Below are 24,939 nucleotides of genomic sequence, written 5' to 3'. Positions count from 1 at the left end.
CACATACAAACTGCGGCGTCACCACTATGGGAACAGGATTGGTAATCACGATATAGAAAACTTAATACCCATATATGTCGTATCTCGTATATATTTAAACTTGACACTACGTCCATACAGAATGAAGTATAACAAAGAACTGACTAAAGTAAGGTTAAGATGGAGGCTTGGCAGAGCACTTAGAGTTCACAGATATTAAGTTTCGTGGCAACTCTCGATGCCACACATCTTTGAAACAGTTAATAAAATGAAATTTAATAAAATTCTTCAAAATTAATTCAGATACATATAAAATGAATATTTAAATATTAAACAATTGATTTTTTTATAAATGTATGTATATACAAAGTTATTTATGTCCAGCTGTAGATATCAGGAAATTTTTTATTTTATTCTTGACTTGATTACATTGTAACATTTACTCATTTACAGAGGACAAGAGTACAGAGAACTTTGCACTTCTGATTCTGAAGGGAAAAATCCTGAACTTGATTGTGCAAATATTCTGTTCTCTCACAGTGCATAATAATTTATTTAGATCTGTTTAATGGCAGAAAAGTGTCATTGACATGCTAGTCATTTGATGGCTAGACTGGTGACACAGCCTGGTTAATTTCTTGTGTAATAAAGTCCCATGCATGCATAGGACAGTTGTTTTATTATATTACACAACTCATTTATTGTGTTCTCATTACATGTGATAAATTCAACTGCACTTATTTTTTAACTGTATGTAAAGAAACATCTTCTCGGGAAATATTCATATCTTAGCCAAAATTTCTGTCTTTTGTAACAGGCTGCTGTCAGAGTTTTATTTATTTATTTATAGGTTTGAAGGTTAGCCCATTTTTCTGCACATGTCTTCAGATTAAGGAGATGGGTCCTGAATAAGTTGAAAGAACAAGCGGTTACCAAGAGTTTTCCAAAGGTTGCGTTTGGCAACTACTGAATGAAACAGGAGGAAAGGATATAATAGGAGACTAATGGATAGCTTTGATAGATGAAATAGAGAAGGCAGTAGAAGAACAACTAGACAAAATGACAAGGTTCAGTAGAAATCATTAGAAAACACAGGAGAGGTTAAATTTAATTGATGTAAGGAAAAAATATCAAAAAGCAGCAAGTGAAGTAGGGAAAAGGGACTACAGATATTTGTAAAATGAGAGTGACAGGAAATACAAAATAGCAAAGCAAGAATGGCAAAGCTGTAAAAATATGCACACCGATGGGAGTGAAAGACACCACTTATGGGGAAGTTGGAGAAAAGAAAAAGAGCTATATGAATATCAAGAGACCAGGTGGTAAGACAGTATTAAGCAAAACATGTCAGAGGACTATACGAAGAGTTATAATTAATGAAATAAATTTGAAGATGTTTTGGACAGGGAAGAGGAGGCAGATAAAGATGGGATGGGAGATGTGATATTGCAAGAAGAACTTGACAGTGCACTGAAAGACCTGAGCCAAAACACAGGACCTGTAGTAGACAATATTCCCTCATAGTTAATAAGATCTATGGCATAATCAACCCTGAAAAAATATTGCACCTGGTATGCAACATATATGAGGTAACCAAAATTCCCTTAAACACCAACAAAAATGTAATACTCCCAATTCTGAAGAAGGCACGTATTGACAAGTGTGAATATTGTGTGTGTGTGTAAGTGTGTGTGTGTGTGTGTGGGGGGGGGGGGGGGGGGTCCAGATGGTGTGGGGAAGAGTTTTTTGTTTTATGTTATCATTTCCTTTATTAAGTGTAGTAGGGAGCCTGTGCTGATGTGTGTTTGTTCATTTATCATATGTTTGTTTTCTGCTATGGCTTTCTGGATGTGGAAGTTTTCTTGTGTTTGTAGAAGATGTTTGTCATGGTTGCTTATTCTCATTATTTTCATTTCTTGTTCCATGTTTGTAGGATGATGGTTATGGTGTTTTAAATGCTCTGCAAATGTGGAATGGTTTGTTTCATACTTCCAACATCTGATATGTTCTTTGTATCTTGTTTCAAAATTCCTGCATGTCATGCCTATTTATACTGCATCACAACTTTGACATTCAAGTTTATATATTCCTGATTTTTGGAATTTGTCCCTCTTGGTAGCTGGCTGGCTTAGGTGTGATTGGAGGGTTTTTCCCAGGCTTATATGCTATTTTGAAGCCCTGTCTCTTTAGGATTTTTGCAACTCTGTGTGTTAGTTTATGTGTGTATGTCATGGTGTACCATCTGGTTCTTTCCTGTGTGGTGATGTCATTGTGTGTGTTTGTTGAGTGTGTTTGTAGGTTTTCAGTTTGTGAGTTCTTTTGTATTCTGGAAATGTTGTGTTTGTTTTGTATTTGTGTTTTTATTTTTTGATTGAGCCTGTGTACCGCATGTGTGTCATACCCGTTGTACCTAGCTATTTGTATGATTGTACTCATTTCTTGTTCATAGTTTCTCTTGCTGAGTGGGATTCTGTTTAACCTATCTAACATGTGTCTTAGTGCTGCATGGTTCTGGCTGGGGGGGGGGGGGGGGGGGGTGGTTGGATGTGGAATGTATTATTGTGTCTGTGGCTATTGGTTTTCTAAATATGTTAAATGTATATGCAATTTTCTTTTTTTATGGTAATGTCAAGAAAATTTATTTGATTTTGTTTTTCAAGTGTGAATTTTATGTTCTGATGAGCTTTGTTTATTTCTGAATGGAGTTCATCTATTTTTTCACTTGGCTCATCTACCAGACAAATAATGTCATCCACGTATCTGTACCAATAAATGATTTTGAAACTCCCCCCCCACCGTCCCCCCCCCCCACCCCCCTATGAACCATGGACCTTGCCGTTGGTGGGGAGGCTTGCGTGCCTCAGCGATACAGATAGCCGTACTGTAGGTGCAACCACAACGGAGGAGTATCTGTTGAGAGGCCGGACAAACGTTTGGTTCCTGAAGAGGGGCAGCAGCCTTTTCAGTAGTTGCAAGGGCAACAGTCTGGATGATTGACTGATCTGGCCTTGTAACAATAACCAAAACGGCCTTGCTGTGCTGGTACTGCGAACGGCTGAAAGCAAGGGGAAACTACAGCCGTAATTTTTCCCGGGGTCATGCAGCTTTACTGTATGATTAAATGATGATGGCGTCCTCTTGGGTAAAATATTCCGGAGGTAAAATAGTCCCCCATTCGGATCTCCGGGCGGGGACTACTCAAGAGGATGTCGTTATCAGGAGAAAGAAAACTCGCGTTCTACGGATCGGAGCGTGGAATGTCAGATCCCTTAATCGGGCAGGTAGGTTAGAAAATTTAAAAAGGGAAATGGAGAGGTTAAAGTTAGATATAGTGGGAATTAGTGAAGTTAGGTGGCAGGAGGAACAAGACTTCTGGTCAGGTGACTACAGGATTATAAACACCAAATCAAATAGGGGTAATGCAGGAGTAGGTTTAATAATGAATAGGAAAATAGGAATGCAGGTAAGCTACTGCAAACAGCATAGTGAACGCATTATTGTGGCCAAGATAGATACGAAGCCCACACCTACTACAGTAGTACAAGTTTATATGCCAACTAGCTCTGCAGATGACGAAGAAATTGAAGAAATGTATGATGAAATAAAAGAAATTATTCAGATAGTGAAGGGAGACGAAAATTTAATAGTCATGGGTGACTGGAATTCGAGTGTAGGAAAAGGGAGAGAAGGAAACGTAGTAGGTGAATATGGATTGGGGCTAACAAATGAAAGAGGAAGCCGCCTGATAGAATTTTGCACAGAGCACATCATAATCATAGCTAACACTTGGTTTAAGAATCATGAAAGAAGGTTGTACACATGGAAGAACCCTGGAGATACTAAAAGGTATCAGATAGATTATATAATGGTAAGACAGAGATTTAGGAACCAGATTTTAAATTGTATGGCATTTCCAGGGGCAGATGTGGACTCTGACCACAATCTATTGGTTATGACCTGTAGATTAAAACTGAAGAAACTGCAAAAAGGTGGGAATTTAAGGAGATGGGACCTGGATAATCTGAAAGAACCAGATGTTGTACAGAGTTTCAGGGAGAGCATAAGGGAACAAGTGACAGGAATGGGGGAAAGAAATACAGTAGAAGAAGAATGGGTAGCTTTGTGGGATGAAGTAGTGAAGGCAGCAGAGGATCAAGTAGGTAAAAAGACGAGGGCTAGTAGAAATCCTTGGGTAACAGAAGAAATATTGAATTTAATTGATGAAAGGAGAAAATATAAAAATGTAGTAAATGAAGCAGACAAAAAGGAATACAAACGTTTCAAAAATGAGGTCGACAGGAAGTGCAAAATGGCTAAGCAGCAATGGCTAGAGGACAAATGTAAGGATGTAGAGGCTTATCTCACTAGGGGTAAGATAGATACTGCCTACAGGAAAATTAAATAGACCTTTGGAGAAAAGAGAGCCATTTGTATGAATACCAAGAGCTTAGATGGAAACCCAGTTCCAAGCAAAGAAGGGAAAGCAGAAAGGTGGAAGGAGTATATAGAGGGTCTATACAAGGGCGATGTACTTGAGGACAATATTATGGAAATGGAAGAGGATGTAGATGAAGATGAAATGGGAGATACGATACTGCGTGAAGAGTTTGACAGAGCACTGAAAGACCTGAGTCGAAACAAGGCCCCGGGAGTAGACAACATTCCATTGGAACTACTGACAGCCTTGGGAGAGCCAGTCCTGACAAAACTCTACCATCTGGTGAGCAAGATGTATGAAACAGGCGAAATACCCTCAGACTTCAAGAAGAATATAATAATTCCAATCCCAAAGAAAGCAGGTGTTGACAGATGTGAAAATTACCAAACAATCAGTTTAATAAGCCACAGCTGCAAAATACTAACACGAATTCTTTAGAGACGAATGGAAAAACTAGTAGAAGCTGACCTCGGGGAAGATCAGTTTGGATTCCGTAGAAACACTGGAACACGTGAGGCAATACTGACCTTACGTCTTATCTTAGAAGAAAGATTAAGGAAAGGCAAACCTACATTTCTAGCATTTGTAGACTTAGAGAAAGCTTTTGACAATGTTGACTGGAATACTCTCTTTCAAATTCTAAAGGTGGCAGGGGTAAAATACAGGGAGCGAAAGGCTATTTACAATAATAAATGAAAAGCACCAGTTTGCTTTTGTTCTACAATATTATTTTTATTGCTAACCGGTTTTCGGCTTACAAGGCCATCTTCAGGCATTTACTGAGTATTATCACCAAAGAAGTTAAATGTTAGCAGACAACACTGGAAGAGAAGTAACACATCTAGAGTGAAGTAGAAACATACAGTGAGTAACATCTTTGCAATGAAATAGTAAAAACTGAACAGTACATAAATAACAATGGAGTTGACAGGAAAACCTTTAGCACAATATAAGAATAACATGCCTACATAACGGTATCTGTTGATAAACAAAACTATTGAAATAAGATAAACTTAGTACTAGGCAAGGCTGCATCAAGAGGTATGAAACATGGAGAGTGATACACAACCAATTAAAAAAGAAGTGACAGTTGTCAATGTAAATACAGAATACACGAAGAACTTAAGCTATATCAATACGATAAACAGAAATTAATAAATGCAGGAAAATTGAGGTGTTTGAGGGAATCTACAGTTTGAGAGTGTGGTGGTACTGCATTTTAACATTAACTTTATAATCAAAGCAGTGGCGGTATACCAGTTTACATTAAATAAATGAGCAAAGTAAAATATGAACAGTATTTGATGAGACAACTACAAGGGGAGTTAAACATGGTGCTAAAGGTTTTCCTGTCAACTCCATTGTTATTTATGTACTGTTCAGTTTTTACTATTTCATTGCAAAGATGTTACTCACTGTATGTTTCTACTTCACTCTAGATGTGTTACTTCTCTTCCAGTGTTGTCTGCTAACATTTAACTTCTTTGGTGATAATACTCAGTAAATGCCTGAAGATGGCCTTGTAAGCCGAAAACCGGTTAGCAATAAAAATAATATTGTAGAACAAAAGCAAACTGGTGCTTTTCATTTATTATTATAATGTTGTTCTACCAAGAACCGACGGAAGATTCTGTTAATATGGCTATTTACAATTTGTACAGAAACCAGATGGCAGTTATAAGAGTCGAGGGGCATGAAATGGAAGCAGTGGTTGGGAAGGGAGTAAGACAGGGTTGTAGACTCTCCCCGATGTTATTCAATCTGTACATTGAGCAAGCAGTAAAGGAAACAAAAGAAAAATTCGGAGTAGGTATTAAAATTCATGGAGAAGAAATAAAACCTTTGAGGTTCCCCGATGACATTGTAATTCTGTCAGAGACAGCAAAGGACTTGGAAGAGCAGTTGAATGGAATGGACAGGGTCTTGAAAGGAGGATATAAGATGAACATCAACAAAAGCAAAACAAGGATAATGGAATGTAGTCTAATTAAGTCGTGTGATGCTGAGGGAATTAGATTAGGAAATGAGACACTTAAAGTAGTAAAGGAGTTTTGCTATTTGGGGAGTAAAATAACTGATGATGGTCGAAGTAGAGAGGATATAAAATGTAGACTGGCAATGGCAAGGAAAGCGTTTCTGAAGAAGAGAAATTTGTTAACATCGAGTGTAGATTTAAGTGTCAGGAAGTCATTTCTGAAAGTATTTGTATGGAGTGTAGCCATGTATGGAAGTGAAACATGGACGATAAATAGTTTGGACAAGAAGAGAATAGAAGCTTTCGAAATGTGGTGCTACAGAAGAATGCTGAAGATTAGATGGGTAGATCACATAACTAATGAGGAAGTATTGAATAGGATTGGGGAGAAGAGGAGTTTGTGGCACAACTTGACCAGAAGAAGGGATCAGTTGGTAGGACATGTTCTGAGGCATCAAGGGATCACCAATTTAGTATTGGAGGGCAGCGTGGAGGGTAAAAATCATAGGGGGAGACCAAGAGGTGAATACACTAAGCAGATTCAGAAGGATGTAGGTTGCAGTAGGTACTGGGAGATGAAGAGGCTTGCACAGAATAGAGTAGCATGGAGAGCTGCATCAAACCAGTCTCAGGACTGAAGACCACAACAACAACAACATTAGTGGTCATCTTTTCAAACATCTGATTTTCTAGGTGACGGATGAAAATGTTTGCTAGTGTTCCTGATATTGGGGATCCCATGGGCAGTCCATCACTTTGTAGATAATATTCTTTTTCAAACTGAAAGTAGTTTTTTTCAGTTGTCAGTCTGAGCATATCTGTTATTTCTTTTATTGCTGTCACATGGTCCATAAGTAAAAATTATCAATATACTGTAACATTATGCAATATTTAGCCCATGAATTTGATCAGAAGGTAGATTTAGAGAAACCTTTTGATAATGTTGACTGAAATTCACTCCTTACTGAAATACAATCCTTAAGGTAGCAGAAATATAAGACAGGCAGTAAAAGGTTATCTAAAACCTGTACTGAAACAAAATTTCAGTTAAAAAGAGTCGAAGGACATGATAGGAAGCAGTAAGTTGAGAAAGGGTGAGACAAGTTGTATGTAACCAATCCCTGATGTGATTCCATATGTTCATACAGGGCTAGTTTAAAGCTCAAACGACACAAGCCACAGATGGTGATGCCAAGCTGAGAGGGGCACAAGAGGCACCACAACAGGGAAATTTCCATGTTGGGAGAATCATAATTAGTAAATGCCACTTGGGGTACCAAGCTGAGAGAGGTGCCCTAGTTCAAGATTTGTCTATGCAATCAGTAGTGAAAACTGACCCAGGTGAAAGTGTATAAGGGAGGGAGGAAGGGAGAAGGGCACCAACTGATAATTTGTTTGTGTAGAAAATTGTTCTCGAACTGGCCCTGTGTACATTAACCAAGTAGGAAAGGGGATTAAAGTTCAGAGAGAAGAAATAGAAATTTTTGGATTTAGCAATGACATTGTAACTACATCAGCAAAGGTAAAGGACTTGGAAGGTCAATTGAACAGAATGGATGGTGTCCTAAAAAAAAAATAATGATAAAACGAACATGTACAAAAGTTGTTGTTGTTGTGGACTTCAGTCCGAAGTATAGTTTGATGCAGCTCTCCAGGCTACTCTGTCCAGTGTGAGCCTTCTAATCTTCGAATAACTACTGCAACCTACACTCTTCGGAATTTGCTTCTCTTGGTCTCCCTCTACGATTTTTACCCTCCTCACTTCCCTCCAATACTAAATTGGTGATCCCTTGATGCCTCAGAATGTGTCCTACCAACTGATCCCTTCTCCTAGTCAAGCTATGCCGCAGATTCCTCTTCTCCCCAGTTCCATTCAGTACCACCTCATTAGTTACCTGATCCACCCATCTAATCTTCAACATTCTTCTGTAGCACCACATTTTGAAAGCTTCTATTCTCTTCTTGTCTACCCTGTTTATTGTCCATGCTTCACTTCCATACATGGCTACATTCCATTCAAATACTTTCAGGAAAAGACTTCCTGACACTTAAATCTATTCTCGATGTTAACAAATTTCTCTTCCTCAGAAATATTTTCCTTGCCATAGCCAGTCAACATTTTGTATCCTCTCTACTTCGACCATTGTCAGTTATTTTGCTCCCCAAATAGCAAATCTCATTTACTACTTTAATGTCACATTTGCTAATCTAATTCCTTCAGCATCACCTGATTTAATTTGACTACATTCCATTATCCTCGTTTTGCTTTTGTTGATGTTCATCTTATATCCTCCTTTCAAGACACTGTTCATTCAATTCAGTTGCTCTTCCAGGTTCTTTGCTGTGTCTGACAGAATTGCAATGAAATTGGCAAACCTCAAACTTTTTATTTCTTTTTCCTGAACTTTGATTCGTACTCCAAATTTTTCTTTGATTTCCTTTACAGCTTATTCAATGTACAGATTGAATAACATTGGGGATAGGCTACGCCTCCTGTCTCACTCCCTTCTCAACTGCTGCTTCCTTTTCATACCACTTGACCCTTGTAACTGTTGTCTGATTTTTGTACAAGTTGTAAATAGCCTTTCACTCCCTGTGTTTTTTGCCACTGGTACCTTCAGAATTTCAAAGAGAGTACTCCAGTCAACATTGTCAGAAGTTTTCTCTAAGTCAAAACATGCTGTAAACAATGGCTTGCCTTTCCTTAATCTATGTTTTAAGATAAGTCGTAGAGTCAGTGTTGCCTCACGTGTTCCTACATTTCTCTGGAATCCAAACAGATCTTTTCCAGTGTCAGATCCTACCAATTTCTCCATTCTTCTGTAAAGAATTCTTATTAGTATTTTGCAAACATGAATTATTAAACTGATAGTTCAGTGATTTTCACACTTGGGAGTAAGTGCTTTCTTTGGAAGTGGAATTATAACATTCTTCTTGAATTGCCAAAACTCATGGTGAAAATAATAATACTTATCAATTTGCATGGCTGTTTGGCAAATTTCTTTGTTAAAAAATTCTTTTTGAAGTCTGATGGAATTTCACCTATTTCATGCATCTTGCCCACCAGATGTAAGAGTTTTGTCATTGCTGGCTCTCCCAAGGCTGTCAGCAGTTCTGATGAAATATCGTCTACCCCTGGAGCCTTGTTTCAACTTAGATCTTTCAGACCTGTGTCAAATTCCTCTTGCATGATCATATCCCCATTTCATCTTCATCTATGCCTACTTCCCTTTCTGTTATATTGCCTTCAAGTTTATCTCACTCGTATAGACCCTCTGTATACTCCTTCCACCTTTCAGCTTTCCCTTCTTTGCTTAGGACTGGTTTTCCATCTGAAATCTTGATATTCAAGTAGCTGATTCTCTTTTCCCTGAAGGTCTCTTTAATTTTCCTGTAGGTATTATCTATTTTTCCCCCACTGAAATATGTTTCTAAAGCCCTACGCTTGTCCTCTAGCCATTCTGCTTTTCCTGTCAGTCTCATTTTTAAAATATTTGTATTCCCTTTCACTTGTTTCATTTGCTGCATTTTTATATTTTCTCCTTTCATCAGTTATATTCTTGTGTTACCCGAGGATTTCTACTAGGCCTTGTTTTTTTTACCTATTTGATCCTTTGCTGCCTTAGCTATTTCATCTCCTAAAACTACCCATTCATCTTTTGCTGTACTCCTTTCTCCTGTTGTAGTCAGCGGTTGCCTAATGCAACCTCTGGTTTTTTCAGCTTATCCAGGTCCCATCTCCTAAGTTTCCACTTTTTTCCAAGTTCTTGAGTTTTAATCAACACTTCATAACCAATAAATTATGATCAGAGTCCACATCTGTACCTTGGAATATCTTACAGTTTAAAATCTGGCTCCTAAATCTCTGTCTTCCCGATATATGATCAATCTGAAACCTTCTGGTGTGTCTCCAGGTCTTTTCCACGTATACAGTCTTCTTTTATGATTCTTAAACCAACTGTTAGCAATGATTAACTTATGCTCTGTGCAAAATTGTACCAGGTGGCTTCCTCTTTCATTTCCTTCCCTCTGTTCATATACACCTACTATTTTTCCTTCCCTTCCGTTTTCTACTATCAAATTCCAGTCCTGCATCACATTTAAATTTTTGTCTCCTTTAAGTATCTGAATAATTTCTTTTTGTCTCATCATACATTTCTTCAATCTCTTCATCATTGGCAGAGCTAGCTGGCATATAAACTTGTACTACTGTGGTAGGCATGGGCTTCTTGTTTATCATGGCTACAGTAATATGTTCACAAAGCTGCTCATGGTAGCTTATCCAGATTCCTATTTTCTTATTCATTATTGAACCTGTTCCTGAATTACCCCTATTTGATTTTGTATTTGTAACCCTGTATTCAGCTTACCAGAAGTCCTGTTCCTGCCTCCAAACTTCACTAATTCCCACTATATCTAACTTCAACCTGTTCATTTCGCTTTTTAAAAATTCTAACCTACCTGACTGATTAAGGGATCTAACACTCCACACTCCAATCCGTACCACCAGTTTTGTTCCTGCTGATGATGACATCCTACAAAAGTAAACCAAGGGTAATGTAGTCAAATCAAGTATGGTGATACTGAGGGAATCAGGTTAGGAAATACAACCCTGTGAAGTAGTAGAAAACTTTTTTATCTGGGTAGAAAAATAAATGCTGATAACAGGTGTAAAGTGGCTATAAAATGTAAGGATGCAACACAGGAAAAAAATGTTAACATCTAATATTGGGAAGTCTTTTCTAAAAATATTTATTTGGAGTGCAGCCTCATATGGAAGTGAAATGTTGACATAGGGATGAAAAACAGAAGGGAACAAAAGTTTTTGGAATGGGTGCTACAGAAGTATGCTAAATGTCAGATAGGTAGATGAGGTAACTGATGAAGAGATGCAGAATCTAAACAGTGAGAAACGAAATTTATCTCATGATTTGATTAAAAGAAGGGTTCAATTTATAAGATAAAAGGAAGACATAAATGTAATTCGGAGATGTGCTGCTAGATTTCTTACCAGAAGTGTCAGTGAACACACAGGTGTTATTGAGGTGCCTTGTGAACTCAAATGGAAATTTCTGGAGGGAAGACAATGTTCATTTCACGAAACACTATTGAGAAAAACTAGAAAACAAGCATTTACAGCTGACTGCAGAATGATTCTACTGCCATCAACCTAAATTTCATGTAAGGACTGCAAAGACAAGAGAAAAAAAGGACTTGTATGGAGGAGTATAGACAGTCATTTTTCCCTCACTCAATTTGTGAATGGAACAGGAGAGGGAATGATTATCTATTGATGGTACAAGGTACTGTCCACAATGCACCATACTGTTGCTTCCTGAACGTATATGTGGATGTAGATGTACATTCTGAAGCATCGAGGAATAGTTAATTTTGTAATGTAAAGAACTGTGGAAGCAAAATTTGAATAGCTAGACCAAGGCTTACTGCAGCGAGCAGGTCACATGGATGTTGGCTGCAGTAATTACATGGATATGAGAAGACTTGCACAGGATAGACTAGTGTGGACAGTTAAAACAAACTGTTCTTTGGAATCAGCTTTAAGATAAAGTTGTGGGATATTGGTATATTTACATCTATTTTCTTACCCTCACTTGCTACATTTCAATGTTATCTTGAGCTGGGAAAGAATCATGGGCACTTTTTAACTTATTTTTCAAAATCATTTTCCTCTTTTTCGTTGTGTTATAACACTATGTCTAAAGCTGAATTTAATTTTCAGTGTCTTATCGTACGAAGGACTCTGTCAGCAACAGGAACACAACTGGATAATCAGAGATCAAGGAATACTCAGCTTTGCCTTGAAAAGGAATCAAAGCAAAATCGCATTGATGAACTGAGGCTTGTCACTTCGCAGCTCAAGAAGCGATTGGAAAAGGCAACTGATCGCACCACAACTGCAACGGAACAAGCTAAGAGCCTGGAGGAAATGATTGAGGTAAAAAGAGTATAATTCTGATGTAAGCCTTTATAACTGGTTATATTTAGAAAATAAAACACTTTAACAACTCCAAATATGTGTGCGTATGCACAAATTTTGAAAACACATTCCTGATGATAAATGTAAAAATACTCTTGGTGTGATAACATAGTAAATATAAATTGAGGGTTTGAAGTCATGTAGGGCAAGTGGGGTTGAAGGATACTTGTAAGGATAATTCTCATGCATACAATTCAGGTAAGTTTAATCGAGATTGCCCAGGTTATGCAGCCGCTACTGAAGTTGATCATGTTGTACTAAGTAGCATGCTCTGCTACTAAGTGGCTCCAATACAGTTTGGCAGCATCCATTTATTTGCTATAACCCCACAAAAGAATTTGTGGAAGTAGCAGCGAAACTGATGTATGGCATAGCTGTTTATTCAGATTGTTCTGCCTCCATTAAGGTAGAATAAACCTGTGTCAGGACAGCAGTAGGATGTACTGGATGGGTGCATGGATCTCATGTTATAAATAATATCTTGAAGAGTCAGACTGGGAGCATAGAAACTAACACTTGTTGGTCATGGCACACCTCGCACTAGACATTTGCTTATTCCGAATTTTAGGAGATACTGCAGTAGGGAAAGTCTATTTGTGTGAATTTAAGTGACAGTGTCATTCCATCTGGCAATAGTGTGGATATAATGCCAGAGAATGCTATTACAAGAGTGGAATGATCTTTTCTTAGTTAGGCCAGCAAATGATAAAGTAAAATAGTCTTCCCTTTTATGCCTCAGCACTGGCAAGAACATTGATAAGGCATTTATCATACCAATGCACCAACACAGAAGGCAGTTCACGTGATTTGTTTGACAGATATTATTTGCTTGACTTTGGTGTTCATAAGTGACTCATTATGCCAACAATGTATGGATTGTAGTTTTGTTTCTGGCGTGGTCTGCAACATCCATGTTTCAACCTCAGTGACAATATAACTGAAAAACTGATCACCCTGTCTTATGCTTCTGGAAGAATGTCACAGATTTGTGTTCTTATGGCAGTTGCTTTGGCACTCAACTGGTGCACAGTTTGTGAAAATCAAGCCTCAACAGTGCTTGAGAGATCTGGGAAAAGGGGTGGTAGAGTTCTGAAAAAGTGAAGCATTGATTCTGAGAGCAGTCATCCATTTCACTCTTTGTCATACACTTCCCTTCAACCTTCAGTGAATACCTGATCAATTGTCTTGAGTCATTTCCCCTCTCTTCCCTCCTGCAGAGCAACATTTACACACGACATCCTCAATTTTTTTGTTTTTTAAAGATGTATTTGAATCTGTCTTTGCCAGTAGTACTGTGGATATTATTCACTGATATATTCACGTTTCCTGTCATCTTGTCCTTGCTTCTTTTAGTTAATTTGTTCTACTTACTCCTTTTCTCACAGTCCACAGAGAACCTCCGTATTTCTTTATTTTTTTCCGTGCACTCAATTTTCAGAAACATTCTGCAACTCTCCATCACAAATCCTTTACTTCTCTTCATTTTCAGTTTTCCCACAGTGTGTGACATACAGTGTTGTGATCTGCGTGCATATCCTCAGCAGTTCCCATCTCATATTAATGTTTACGATAATAGTAGACTTAGTGTTCTCTTTTGCTTTGCCATTTTGCTTCTTTTGACCTCCTTCCTTTGTCCATCATGTGTTATTTTGCTTGCAAGGTAACAGAATACCGTCACATTGTCTGTGATGTAGTCACCTATTCTGACATCAAGTTTCTCTCAATCAGATTTGTACTACTCCTCAATACTTAAGTCCTTATGTAGTTTACTCTTAGTTCATATGCTATGCTTAGTAGACTATTCACTCTATTCATAAGTCCAGAGGGTAGCAATGTTATCAATGAAGCTTTATCTGTATCTTGTCACCCTGAATGTTAATCTCACATCTTTCTCTTATTTCCGCATTGCTTCTTTATGTCTAGGTTGCACAGTAGGGCAGAAAGATAGCATCCCTGTCTTACACTGTTTTTTAACCCCGAGTACTTCTTTCTTTGTCTTCTGTTCCATCTTGATTATCATACAGATTGTATATTATCCCTGTTTCCCCATAGTTTTCACCAATTTTTCTGAAAATTTCGAACATTTTGCATCATTTTATATTGTTCAATGCTTTTTATGGATTGACAATTTGAATGAAGATAAATTAATTTTTCTTAAGCTTAATTCTATTATCAAGTTGTGATGCTATAATACGATAGCTGGAGGCAGCCAGCGCAAGCCATCTAGTGGCAAAAAGGTGACACTAAGCGGTGTCAACACAATTTTGGGAGCCGATTGGATGAATGACAACCATATAATTATAGATTGTGATCCAGTGTGATAGTTAAAAATGCAAAGGAAGAGAAAAAGAGTTAAATTCATAGGACAAGTGGTAAGTGAAAGTGACCAGTTACACTCTCTACAAATAGTAGAGTTACCGTATGGAACCTATTATGATGAAGTAAATGCAGAGAAATTTTGGTTAGAGGACGATCGAGAGATAATAAATAAGCGAGAACAGATGAGGGAGAAAGTAGAAAGTATTCAGACTATTAATGAAGAAAAGAAAGAAGAATTATACCTGATATTAGTCAATAATGAGAGAACTTTTTCAAAAGAACCGAAAGAATAGAACATTTTGAATGTAGGTTGCCTGTGAAAACACATGAACCATTTTATAAGAAATTGTTCAAGATACTGCTAGCTAAGAGAGCAGCAGTCGCTGAGGAACTAGAGAGAATGGAGAAGTTAGGAGTCATTTAAAGAAGTGATAGTAACTATAATAACCCAATTATGTGTATGGAGAAAAAAGATGGAGGTATTCGAGTAGTACTCGATGCGCGAAAATTGAATACTGTAGTTGAAAGAGAATTCGATAAGCCAGATTGTTTAGATAAGATAATACAAAATTTTAACAGGATACAGTATTTGGGTAGTCTCGATTTAACAGCTGGGTATTGGCAGGTGCCATTAGCTGCTGAACATAGAAAATATACAGCATTTTTATTTGGGGGTAAATGTTACCAATATTGTGTGGTACCATTTGGACTCAACATATCAGTGTCAATTTTTATAAGAGCACTGGATAAAGTCTTGGGGAAAGAATTCAGTAAGAAAGGAACTGTATATGTAGACGACATTTTAATTGCGACGGAGAGTTGGACGAAACATTGTGAAATTTTAAATGAAGATTGTCAGGCAATACAGAAAGGAGGAATGACACTGAGGTTCAAGAAGTCAGATTTTGTAAAGAAGAAAGCATGTTTGTGGTATACCTCATTAGTAGTCAAGGAATTAGGAAAGACCCAGCAAAAATGCAAGCAATAAAAGAATTCACAGTTCCCAAGTGTAGGAAGCATGTGAAGTCGTTTTTGGGATTGTGTGGATTTTATAGAAAATTTGTAGCAGATCAGGCTTTTAATAATCCAGCACTAAATGAGTTGTTGAAAATGGGTAAGATATTTATTTGGACGAAAGAGTGTCAAGAGGCGTTTGAAGTTTTGAAAGCTAAATTGAGTGAAGATAACGTATTGAGTCACCCAGATTTGAAATTGCCTTTTTGTTTAGAGACAGAGAGCAGTGCATATGGGTTAGGTGCCCATTTGTTTCAAGTAGGAAATAGTAATGGAAAGGAAGAAAGGAAATCCATTGTGTTTGCTAGTGAAACTTATGGGCTCTTAAGAAGTTTTATTATTTTCTATGGGGACATAAAAAAAATAGGAGTGCGGGTAAGCTACTACAAACAGCATAGTGAACGCATTATTGTGGCCAAGATAAGACACTAAGCCCACACCTACTACAGTAGTATAAGTTTATATGCCAACTAGCTCTGCAGATGATGAAGAAATTGATGAAATGTGTGATGAGATAAAAGAAATTATTCAGGTAGTGAAGGGAGACGAAAATTTAATAGTCATGGGTGACTGGAATTTGAGATTAGGAAAAGGGAGAGAAGGAAACATAGTAGGTGAATATGGATTAGGGGTAAGAAATGAAAGAGGAAGCCATCTGGTAGAATTGTGCACAGAGCACAACTTAATCATAGCTAACACTTGGTTCAAGAATCATAAGAGAAGGTTGTATACATGGAAGAATCCTGGAGATACCAGAAGGTATCAGATAGATTATATAATGGTAAGACAGAGATTTAGGAACCAGGTTTTAAATTGTAAGACTGTTTCCAGGGGCAGATGTGGACTCTGACCACAATCTATTGGTAATGAACTGTAGATGAAAACTGAAGAAACTGCAAAAAGGTGGGAATTTAAGGAGATGGGACCCGGATAACTGACAGAACCAGGGGTTGTACAGAGTTTCAGGGAGAGCATTAGGGAACGATTGATAGGAATGGGGGAAAGAAATACAATAGAAAAAGAATGGGTAGCTTTGAGGGATGAAATAGTGAAGGCAGCAGAGGATCAAGTAGGTAAAAAGACGAGGGCTAGTAGAAATCCTTGGGTAACAGAAGAACTATTGAATTTAATTGATGAAAGGAGAAAACTTAAAAATGCAGTAAATGAAGCAGGCAAAAAGGAATACAAACATCTGAAAAATGAGATCCACAGGAAGTGCAAAATGGCTATGCAGGGACGGATAGAGGACAAATGTAAGGATGTAGAGCCGTATCTCACTAGGGGTAAGATAGATACTGCCTACAGGAAAATTAAAGAGACCTTTGGAGAAAAGAGACCACTTGTATGAATATCAAGAGCTCAGATGGAAACCCAGTTCTAAGCAAAGAAGGTGGAAGGAGTATATAGAGGGTCTATACAGGGGGGATGTGCTTGAGGACAATATTATGGAAATGGAAAAGACTGTAGATGAAGATGAAATGGAAGATACGATACTGCGTGAAGAGTTTGACAGAGCACTGAAAGACCTAAGTCGAAACAAGGCCCTGGGAGTAGACAACATTCCATTAGAACTACTGATAGCCTTGGGAGAGCCAGTCCTGACAAAACTCAACCATCTGGTGAGCAAGGTGTATGAGACAGGCGAAATACCCTCAGACTTCAAGAAGAATATAATAATTCCAATCCCAAAGAAAGCAGGTGTTGACAGATGTGAAAATTACCGAACAATCAGTTTAATAAGTCACAGCTGCAAAATACTAATGCGAATTCTTTACAGACGAATGGAAAAACTGGTAGAAGCCGACCTCGGGGGACACAGTTTAGATTCCGTAGAAATATTGGAACACGTGAGGCAATGCTGACCCCATGACTTATCTTCAGAGAAAGATTAAGGAAAGGCAAACCTACGTTCCTAGCATTTGTAGACTTACAGAAAGTTTTTACAATGTTGACTGGAATACTCTCTTTCAAATTCTGAAGGTGGCAGGGGTAAAATACAGGGAGCGAAAGCCTATTTACAATTTGTACTGAAACCAGATGGCAGTTATAAGAGTCGAGGGGCACGAAAGGGACGCAGTCGTTGGGAAGGGAGTGAGACAGGGTTGTAGCCTCTCCCTGATGTTATTCAATCTGTATATTGAGCAAGCAGTGAAGGAAACAAAAGAAAAATTTGGAGTAGGTATTAAAATCCATGGAGAAGAAATAAAAACTTTGAGGTTCGTCGATGACATTGTATTTCTGTCAGAGACAGCAAAGGACTTGGAAGAGCAGTTGAACAGAATGGACAGGGTCTTGAAAGGAGGATATAAGATGAACATCAACAAAAGCAAAACGTGGATAATGGAATGTAGTTGAATGAAGTCGGGTGATGCTGAGGGAATTAGATTAGGAAATGAGACACTTAAAGTAGTAAAGGAGTTTTGCTATTTGGGGAGCAAAATAACTGATGATGGTCAAAGTAGAGAAGATATAAAATGGAGACTGGCAATGGCAAGGAAAGTGTTTCTGAAGAAGAGAAATTTGTTAACATCGAGTATAGATTTAAGTGTCAGGAAGTCATTTCTGAAAGTATTTGTTTGGAGTGTAGCCATGTATGGATGTGAAATATGGACGATAAATAGTTTGGACAAGTAGAGAATAGAAGCTTTTGAAATGTGGTGCTACAGAAGAATGCTGAAGGTTAGATGGGTAGATCACGTAACTAATGTGGAGGTATTGAATAGAATTGGGGAGAAGAGGAGTTTGTGGCACAACTTGACAAGAAGAAGGGACCGGTTGGTAGGACATGTTCTGAGGCATCAAGGGATCACAAATTTAGCATTGGAGGGCAGCGTGGAGGGTAAAAATCGTAGAGGGAGACCAAGAGATGAATACACTAAGCAGATTCAGAAGGATGTAGGTTGCAGTAAGTACTGGGAGATGAAGAAGCTCGCACAGGATGGGGTAGCATGGAGAGCTGCATCAAACCAGCCTCAGGACTGAAGACCACAACAACAACAACATGGGGACATAAGGTGATAATTTACAGTGATCATCAGGCATTGAATTTTTGACGAAATGCAAATTGTCACATAGTCGATTGACTAGGTTTATCCTGTATTTATAACAATTTTACTTTGAAATTAACAATACCAGAGAAGATAAATTGCTACTCACCATATAGCGGAGATGCTGAGTCGTGATAGGCACAATAAAAAGATTCACATGATCATGTGTAGTTCCAGCTCTTTGAGACTGCAGACGTGTGTGCAAGTTGCGTTTGCGTGAGTGTGTGTATGCATGTGTGTATGTGCGTCTACTGCTGACAAAGGCCTTAATGGCCGAAAGCTATGATTGTGTGAATCTTTTTATTGTGCCTATCGCGACTCAGCATCTCTGCTATATGGTAAGTGACAACTTTCCTTCTCTGGTATTGTTACATTCCAACCTGTATTTTCCATTGTTTGATCTTGAAATTAAGTACATAAAAGGAGAACAGAACGTAGTGGCAGATGCATTATCAAGTTTGCCTATTGGTATGACAGCCACAGATAACGATACAGAAGTAGAGGGTTGTAAAAGAATCTACCGTATTAAAGGGGTAAGATATCAAAAGGAAGTTAAGAATATATATAAAAACATGAGGAGAGAACAGAATGATGATCAGCTTTGGGCAATGGTAAAGCACGAATTTAGACAGAAGAATAACAGAAAACTGACAAAGTATTACTGTATACAGGGTATCCCAGATATCTTGTCCACCCAAAATATCTCTGGAACAATAACAACTATTGGAAAACGACTTTCACTGGTATCAATGTAGGGCTGGGGCCCATGAATGTACATATTTGGAAACATTCTAAAACGAAAGCATATGTGTTTTTTAACACAAACTTATGTTTTTTTAAATGGACCTCTTATATTTTTTCTTCAGCTATCTATAGCATGACAAAGTACATACACAATGGCGTTGATTGCATCGCAATATTCCCATTACATCCCGAGATATTGAGACGTGAAGTTGACGCTTGAAACACCCGACATGCGCTGCTAGCGCACGTCCTGAGGCTCAGGCGTGAACCCCATGCTGCCCGTAATCGCGACGTGATTGACATGTGTAATCACACCTCCATTCTTATCAAGAGGTCCGAAACGAATAATACGGTCTGCTGCCATCAACCCTCATAAGCACATAAGGGTTTCCCTCTTGCACGTTTTACGTATCTACGTACACAATATGAACCAGTACCGATCGGTGTACACCCGGCAGGTTGTCTTATTTATGCTGCACACCCAAAATAAGGTTTATCTAAAGCGTTATATGACCCATTGTGCCTGTCGCGCAGGGCTTGGCTCTACCTAGTCAAGTGTCCAATGTAGTTCCCACTACTGCCACAGTTACCACTTCACCTTGTTTATGATTTGCGACCCATGCAAACTCGTGTACTCCTCCACCCTCCGAGCATTCCATTTGTTGTTGCTTTGGCGTGCAGTACACCACTTGCCAGTGTAGTCGTGCATCAGAGTAATCTAGTGACGGCATGGAGGTAGTACACATTGTGAATAAACGTTGTGTTGTGGAACTTATACTGTACAGTATAATGTACACACATGAAGATGTGGTAGAAATGCTGCTGATCTATGGAGAATGTACGTTGATGGGAAATACGTTATGAGATTGCTTGTTTGTTGATAGTACTGTTAGCGAACATTATGATTATTAAGTTAATATGTCTGTTTTCTACTCTACTCTACGTACCTGTACTGTACCCTGTTGTAGGTGGATGAAATGCTGTTCAGGCAGAACAGCTGTACAGAAGACGATTCCCTGACAAGCCATCGCCTTCGCGCCGGATGTTTGGTCGTCTCACATCTCGTCTTCATGAAACGAGAAGCTTAAATCCAAGACTTCGAATCGTCCTAGAACACGCACAGATGAACGTGCTGAAGTTGCTGTGCTTGCTACCATAGCTGTGAATCCTCAAATCAGCACACATCAAATTGAATGTGAAGTTGGTGTGTCAAAATCAAGTGCACAGCGTATTCTTAAACGTCATAAATTTCATCCTTACCATGTTCATTTACACCAGGATCTTCATGGAAATGACTTCCACAATAGGGTAACATTTTGTCGGTGGGCTCAGCAAAAACTTCTGCCTAATCTAAATTTTTTTGCAGATGTTTTCTTTACCGATGAGGCATCATTCTCCAACAAAGGAATTGTCAATATGAGGAATATGCATTATTGGTCTGCAGACAATCCAAAATGGCTCCGTCAGGTAGAGCATCAACGTCCGTGGAAAGTTAATGTTTGGTATGGGATTATTGGAGATACCATTATCTGACCTTTCTTTATAAATGGCATCCAAAATGGCAGACAATACTCCTGATTTATACGACACAATCTTCCTGTTCTCTTGGACACCGTACCTCTAAACCGGAGAATGGTCATGTGGTATCAGCATGACGGATGCCCTGCACATAACGCCTTACGAGCACGACGACTTCTGAACCGTAAGTTCCCTTGTAGGTGGATTGGATAAGGTGGCCCAGTTAGGTGGCCTGCCCGATCTCCGGACCTTACACTGCTGGACTATTTTCTTTGGGGAACAGTGAAGGATGCTGTTTACCAACATGAACCAATAACACCAGAGGACATGAAGCAACGCATTATTGATGCTTGTACAGCCATCAAAGAGGAAACAGTAGCACGAAGTAGGGCATCCTTCATACGCAGAGTGACCCTATGTATGCAAGCCAATGGGCATCACTTTGAGCATGAGATGTGAACGCTATGTTTAGTATGTAGTGCTGGTATCACAGTGGAAGTTTCTACAAAGGGCCATTTTACCCAGTGATGTTAAGAAACATTTGTTTGCAACAATTTGTCATTTAACGCATTAGATAAACATAACATTGATAATTATGTGATGATAAAGCTAATTGGTTATACATGTTTACATTCATCTTCTATGTCCTACCTGAACTTCCCAAATCAAAACATTTTTACCTAAACAACGGTAAAACTTTTAGTCCACTTGCTCGTTTCACTAAAACCATCAACATGAATTTTACTATTACGAGTGAATGATTAACTGTCACTTGCACTAGATCTACAGTAAAGTAAAGTTTTAACGTTGAACGACATTACCTTTTTAGTAACGGATTAAGGATAAGTGAAGTTAACTTTGTGACTAACGTTGCGGTACACAGATATGTTACAGAACTGCATCACCCCTAGCCTATGGGATAAATACCTGCTGGAATGTACGACGTTAATGCAGGATGGCAGCAGACCGTATTATTCGTTTCGGACCTCTTGATAAGTATGGAAGTGTGATTACGCATGTCAATCACATCGCGATTACGGGCAGCATGGGGTTCACGCCTGAGCCTCAGGACGTGTGCTAGCAGCGCATGTCGGGTGTTTCAAGCGTCAACTTTGCGTCTTAATATCTCAGGATGTAATGGGAATATTGCGATGCAATCAACGCCATTATGTATGTGCTTTGTCATGCTATGAATTGCTGAAGAAAAAATGTAAGAGGTCCATTTAAAAAAACATAAATTTGTGTTAAAAACACATATGCTTTCATTTTAGAATGTTTCCAAATATGTACATTCATGGGCCCTAGCCCTACATTGATACCGGTGAAAGTCGTTTTCCAATAGCTGTTATTGTTCCAGAGATATTTTGGGTGGACAAGATAGCTGGGACACCCTGTATATAAAGGAGTATTATATAGGAGAAGGGAAGAAATGTCTGATGTATGGGGAGTGTGTTGGCCAGAGAAGTACGTAATAACTCTAATTGACGAAGTACATTTAAATTATGGACATTTTGGACCAAAGAAGTGTTTAGAGAGATTGAATGAATCTGTGTATTTTAATAATATGGCAAGACAAATTCAAGATATGATAAAGACGTGAACTGTGCCAAAAAGCTAGTGTCCAATCAGAAGAGCAGAGGTCCTATGCAGTCAGTTTTGCCTAACGATGTATTAGAAATAGTGGCTTTAGTTTTTTGTGGTCGATTACCCAGAACCACAGGGGTTACATATTTGTCACCTTAGATATTTTCTCCAAATTTATAAAATTATACCCAATGAGAACAGCAACGGCAAAATTGGTTTGTGACAAAATGATCAAAGACTCTTTTTTGAAAGTTGGGAAGCCTAAGAGTATATTAACAGACAATGGGCCCCAATTTATATAAAAAAAGTGGAAAAATAGTATGGAGTTACAAGGAGTCGGAGATACTTAACAGCATACCATGCTTCAGGTAATCCAGTGGAACGAAGTATGCGTGAAATAGGGAGACTACCTCGTACATATGCCTATGATAAACATTGCAATTGGGGAAGGTATGTGCAGGACATAAATGTTATGAACAATGTGGGACATGAGAGTACAGGTTTTACACCTAATGAAATTTTAAGGGGAATTAGGGAAAAGAACTTGGTTGAGGAGTGTATGGACTATCCGCCCAGAAAAGAAGTAGACATAATGGGAAAGAAATGCTTAGTGAGAGAACAGAAAAGAAAAGTACCGCACGGAGGAAACAACATGAAAAAAAGACGGAAATTTACAAAAATTGAAATAGGGGATTTAGTATTGGTGAAAACCCACATTAAATCAAAAGAAATAAATTCGGGAAATTCAAAATTCTTTCATATATATAAAGGTCCATTTGAGGTAGCTGACATTCTGTATACCAATGTATTTTACTTGATCTTCCCAGAATTGAAAAGGAAATATGGCACTCGAAATATTGTTGAGCTGAAATTGTATAGAAAAAGAGATACCAAGAGCTGTCATAAATAAAGACCAGGGATGTGGAAAATAATTTGAATAATATTAAGGGTTTCACAAAAGGAATGAATACTGATGTGGTAGGTTGAGGATTAAATGAGAGAGGTGAATAAAAAGATGCATAGACAATATAAGTAACAGAAAAGACTGAAAAGTAAGTATAAAAGCTGTGGTGAATCTTAAATGACTACAGAGACATGGTAAACATTTATCATATAAAAAAGTGTTAATGTTATTGTGTGTTAGGGGCAGCGACAATAATGTAACAGAATTGTAAAAGAGTGTTTGTCTACCTGTTGATAAAGTATAGAAATGTTTCAAAGAGTGTAATTTAGAGAATAAGGAAATCAGATTATTTAGTTGTCTATAAGATATTTATGACAATGGTTACGCGTAGAAAAAAGTAAATGCTGAGTGTCACATGACCTAGCCAATTCACCCCGTGGTAATTTAATACCTTGTGATGAAATGGAGAGGGATGTGTGACGCTACAATACGATAGCTGGAGGCAGCCAGCGCAAGCCATCTAGTGGCAAAAAGGTGATGCTAAGCAGTAGTATTAATATAAAATAACGTCGAGAGAGGGCACCAGGGAATGGAGACAGCCAGCTAGAGGCATCTAGTAAAAGAGAAACGGTACTGCTAGCCTTACCCGGGGACAGTACTCCCCCTTTGAAAATGTAAATAGTGTGTAAAGAAAATATCATCATCATCATCATCATCATTTAAGACTGATTATGCCTTTCAGCGTTCAGTCTGGAGCATAGCCCCCTTATACAGTTCCTCCATGATCCCCTATTCAGTGCTAACATTGGTGCCTCTTCTGATGTTAAACCTATTACTTCAAAATCATTCTTAACCGAATCCAGGTACCTTCTCCTCGGTCTGCCCCGACTCCTCTTACCCTCTACTGCTGAATCCATGAGTCTCTTGGGTAACCTTGCTTCTCCCATGCGTGTAACATGACCCCACCATCTAAGCCTGTTCGCCCTGACTGCTACATCTATAGAGTTCATTCCCAGTTTTTCTTTGATTTCCTCATTGTGGACACCCTCCTGCCATTGTTCCCATCTACTAGTACCTGCAATCATCCTAGCTACTTTCATATCCGTAACTTCAACCTTGTTGATAAGGTAACCTGAATCCACCCAGCTTTCGCTCCCATACAACAAAGTTGGTCGAAAGATTGAACGGTGCACAGATAACTTAGTCTTGGTACTGACTTCCTTCTTGCAGAAGAGAGTAGATCGTAGCTGAGCGCTCACTGCATTAGCTTTGCTACACCTCGCTTCCACTTCCTTCACTAAGTTGCCATCCTGTGAGAATATGCATCCTAAGTACTTGAAACCGTCCACCTGTTCTAACTTTGTTCCTCCTATTTGGCACTCAATCCGTTTATATTTCTTTCCCACTGACATTACTTTC

General features: G+C 38.5%; 1 protein-coding gene across 5 annotated transcripts in view; it reads left to right on the top strand.

The window, feature by feature from the left end:
- Positions 1 to 24,939, top strand: part of LOC126458565 (coiled-coil domain-containing protein 39) — a 502,134-nt gene that overhangs the window by 291,546 nt on the left and 185,649 nt on the right. For all 5 annotated transcript variants that reach the window (XR_007585661.1, XM_050095693.1, XM_050095694.1 and 2 more), the window contains one exon: positions 12,133 to 12,348. Coding sequence is in view for 4 of the 5 variants with exons in the window: in XM_050095693.1 (XP_049951650.1) it covers positions 12,133 to 12,348 (216 nt within the window). In the remaining variant the exon portion in view is untranslated. The remainder of the gene's footprint in view (positions 1 to 12,132; positions 12,349 to 24,939) is intronic.

Source organism: Schistocerca serialis, chromosome 2 (genome assembly GCF_023864345.2).
Source record: "Schistocerca serialis cubense isolate TAMUIC-IGC-003099 chromosome 2, iqSchSeri2.2, whole genome shotgun sequence".
In the NCBI taxonomy this organism is placed as follows: domain Eukaryota; kingdom Metazoa; phylum Arthropoda; class Insecta; order Orthoptera; family Acrididae; genus Schistocerca; species Schistocerca serialis.
Note: the sequence above shows the minus strand (reverse complement) of the source record. Positions and strands in the feature narration are given on the sequence as shown.